General features: G+C 40.0%; 1 protein-coding gene across 1 annotated transcript in view; it reads left to right on the forward strand.

Moving 5' to 3' along the window:
* Nucleotides 1–536: 536 nt before the first annotated feature.
* LOC101851451 (neuronal acetylcholine receptor subunit non-alpha-2) overlaps nucleotides 537–1,530 on the forward strand; it is an 8,586-nt gene continuing 7,592 nt past the window's right edge. The window contains exons 1-2 of the mRNA XM_013089275.2: nucleotides 537–596; nucleotides 1,125–1,232. Coding sequence (XP_012944729.2) covers nucleotides 537–596; nucleotides 1,125–1,232 — 168 coding nt within the window. The remainder of the gene's footprint in view (nucleotides 597–1,124; nucleotides 1,233–1,530) is intronic.

A 1,530-nucleotide genomic window follows, 5' to 3' on the forward strand; every position in this document is an offset into this window, starting at 1 on the left:
ACACACACACACACACACACACACGCACACACATGCACACACATTTACACTCATATTCATTCTTATGATCATACACATGCACGTTACTCCAGTCTGCCACTCACATCTCCCCTTTTTCTCGTGGCATTCTCCACATTATATTAAATTTTGCTTCTCTCGCCATTCCTCAAAAAAAATTAATCGAAATTTTATTATCTTTATGAGCTCCTTCCTTTTCGATATTTTCCGCTCTTTATGTTTTCTTCTAAACAAAGCTTAAAATTGATGTAAAGCCAAGATTAAAGCTTCAATCTTTATTGTTCATCAGTGTCATCATTGCCTCCCCCTGGAACAAACCAAAAAATGAGATTCTCCATTCGCTTTAAACTGCTTCTTGGCTAGCTGGCTGTCTTTTGGGCTGGCCTAGAAATCAATTTTCCATTCAGAAGTCCATACACCTCATTGCTTCCTGACATGAACATTATGTGATTACAGTTCTATTTTAAAAAAGAGAGCAGGGGGGCTGTACGACCTTTACAATTTACGCTCAGGTGTTGATGTGGGGGCGGTCAGGCGCTTTGCGTCGCAAGCAAGGGACACCCACGTTCGAATCCAGAGTGTGAACAATTATCTCCGAGTATCTCGGTCTAACTGCTGAGCTGGCATTGACAAGCATGGTTACCCCCCCCCCCTTCCCCCTAAGGGATCAAAATTGTGTCAGTGGGGACGCAAAACATCTACCACTTCATGCTGTGTGCCTTTTCTTGTTTATCCCAACTTAGATATGGGCGCCGTTATTCTTATCGTTACTACATACAAGATTACTGAAACAAATGTCTTTAGAAAATGCCAATGCGTTGCCAAAGTTTGTTGACTTTCAAAACTTGAGAGTCCTTAGAAACTATTTACATTTTTTGTGTGACTTTAATCAAAGTTTACCAGTATGATCCACACAGAAAAGTGCCATCAGATGGACATAGAAGGTGTTGGACTTTTAAAAAAGCTCGATAAAAATTGCCGAACGAGCAGAAAAATTTCGGTTTCTTAGATTTCTTTAATTTGACGAGGGCCTGACTTCATCATGATACCGTACACGAAACTGTTAAGTTCTCTTCCAGCAGTAAAATGTTTTTGATATTCGACAGGTCCTCAATGTCAGCATCGCCTTTGATCTCATTGCCATTGTGGAAATGGATGACAAGACTCAGAAGTTTGTTCTCAATGGATTCATGATGCTGATGTGGACGGACGAGGTATTTTATACAAACTTTAATTGACAGGGGTCAGAATAATGAAGGGTCCAAATCAGATTAAAATTTAGCTTACAAAAATGACAATCTCAGTGACACCCTTCTAGGGAAACAACACAGTACAGTATTTGAATGAAATGTGTGAGTGAGTTTAAAGCACAGGTATGACCTTTTACAGTTCAGCTCGGTATTTTTTTTATTTGTTGGGAGTTTTTTTGTTGCTTTCTTTTTCATTTTCCTCGAAACGATTCAACGACTTAGATCCAGTGCCCATTGGCACGACCGGCTCGGTTTGGTTTGG

Source organism: Aplysia californica, unplaced genomic scaffold, assembly GCF_000002075.1.
Source record: "Aplysia californica isolate F4 #8 unplaced genomic scaffold, AplCal3.0 scaffold00915, whole genome shotgun sequence".
NCBI classification, from domain to species: domain Eukaryota; kingdom Metazoa; phylum Mollusca; class Gastropoda; order Aplysiida; family Aplysiidae; genus Aplysia; species Aplysia californica.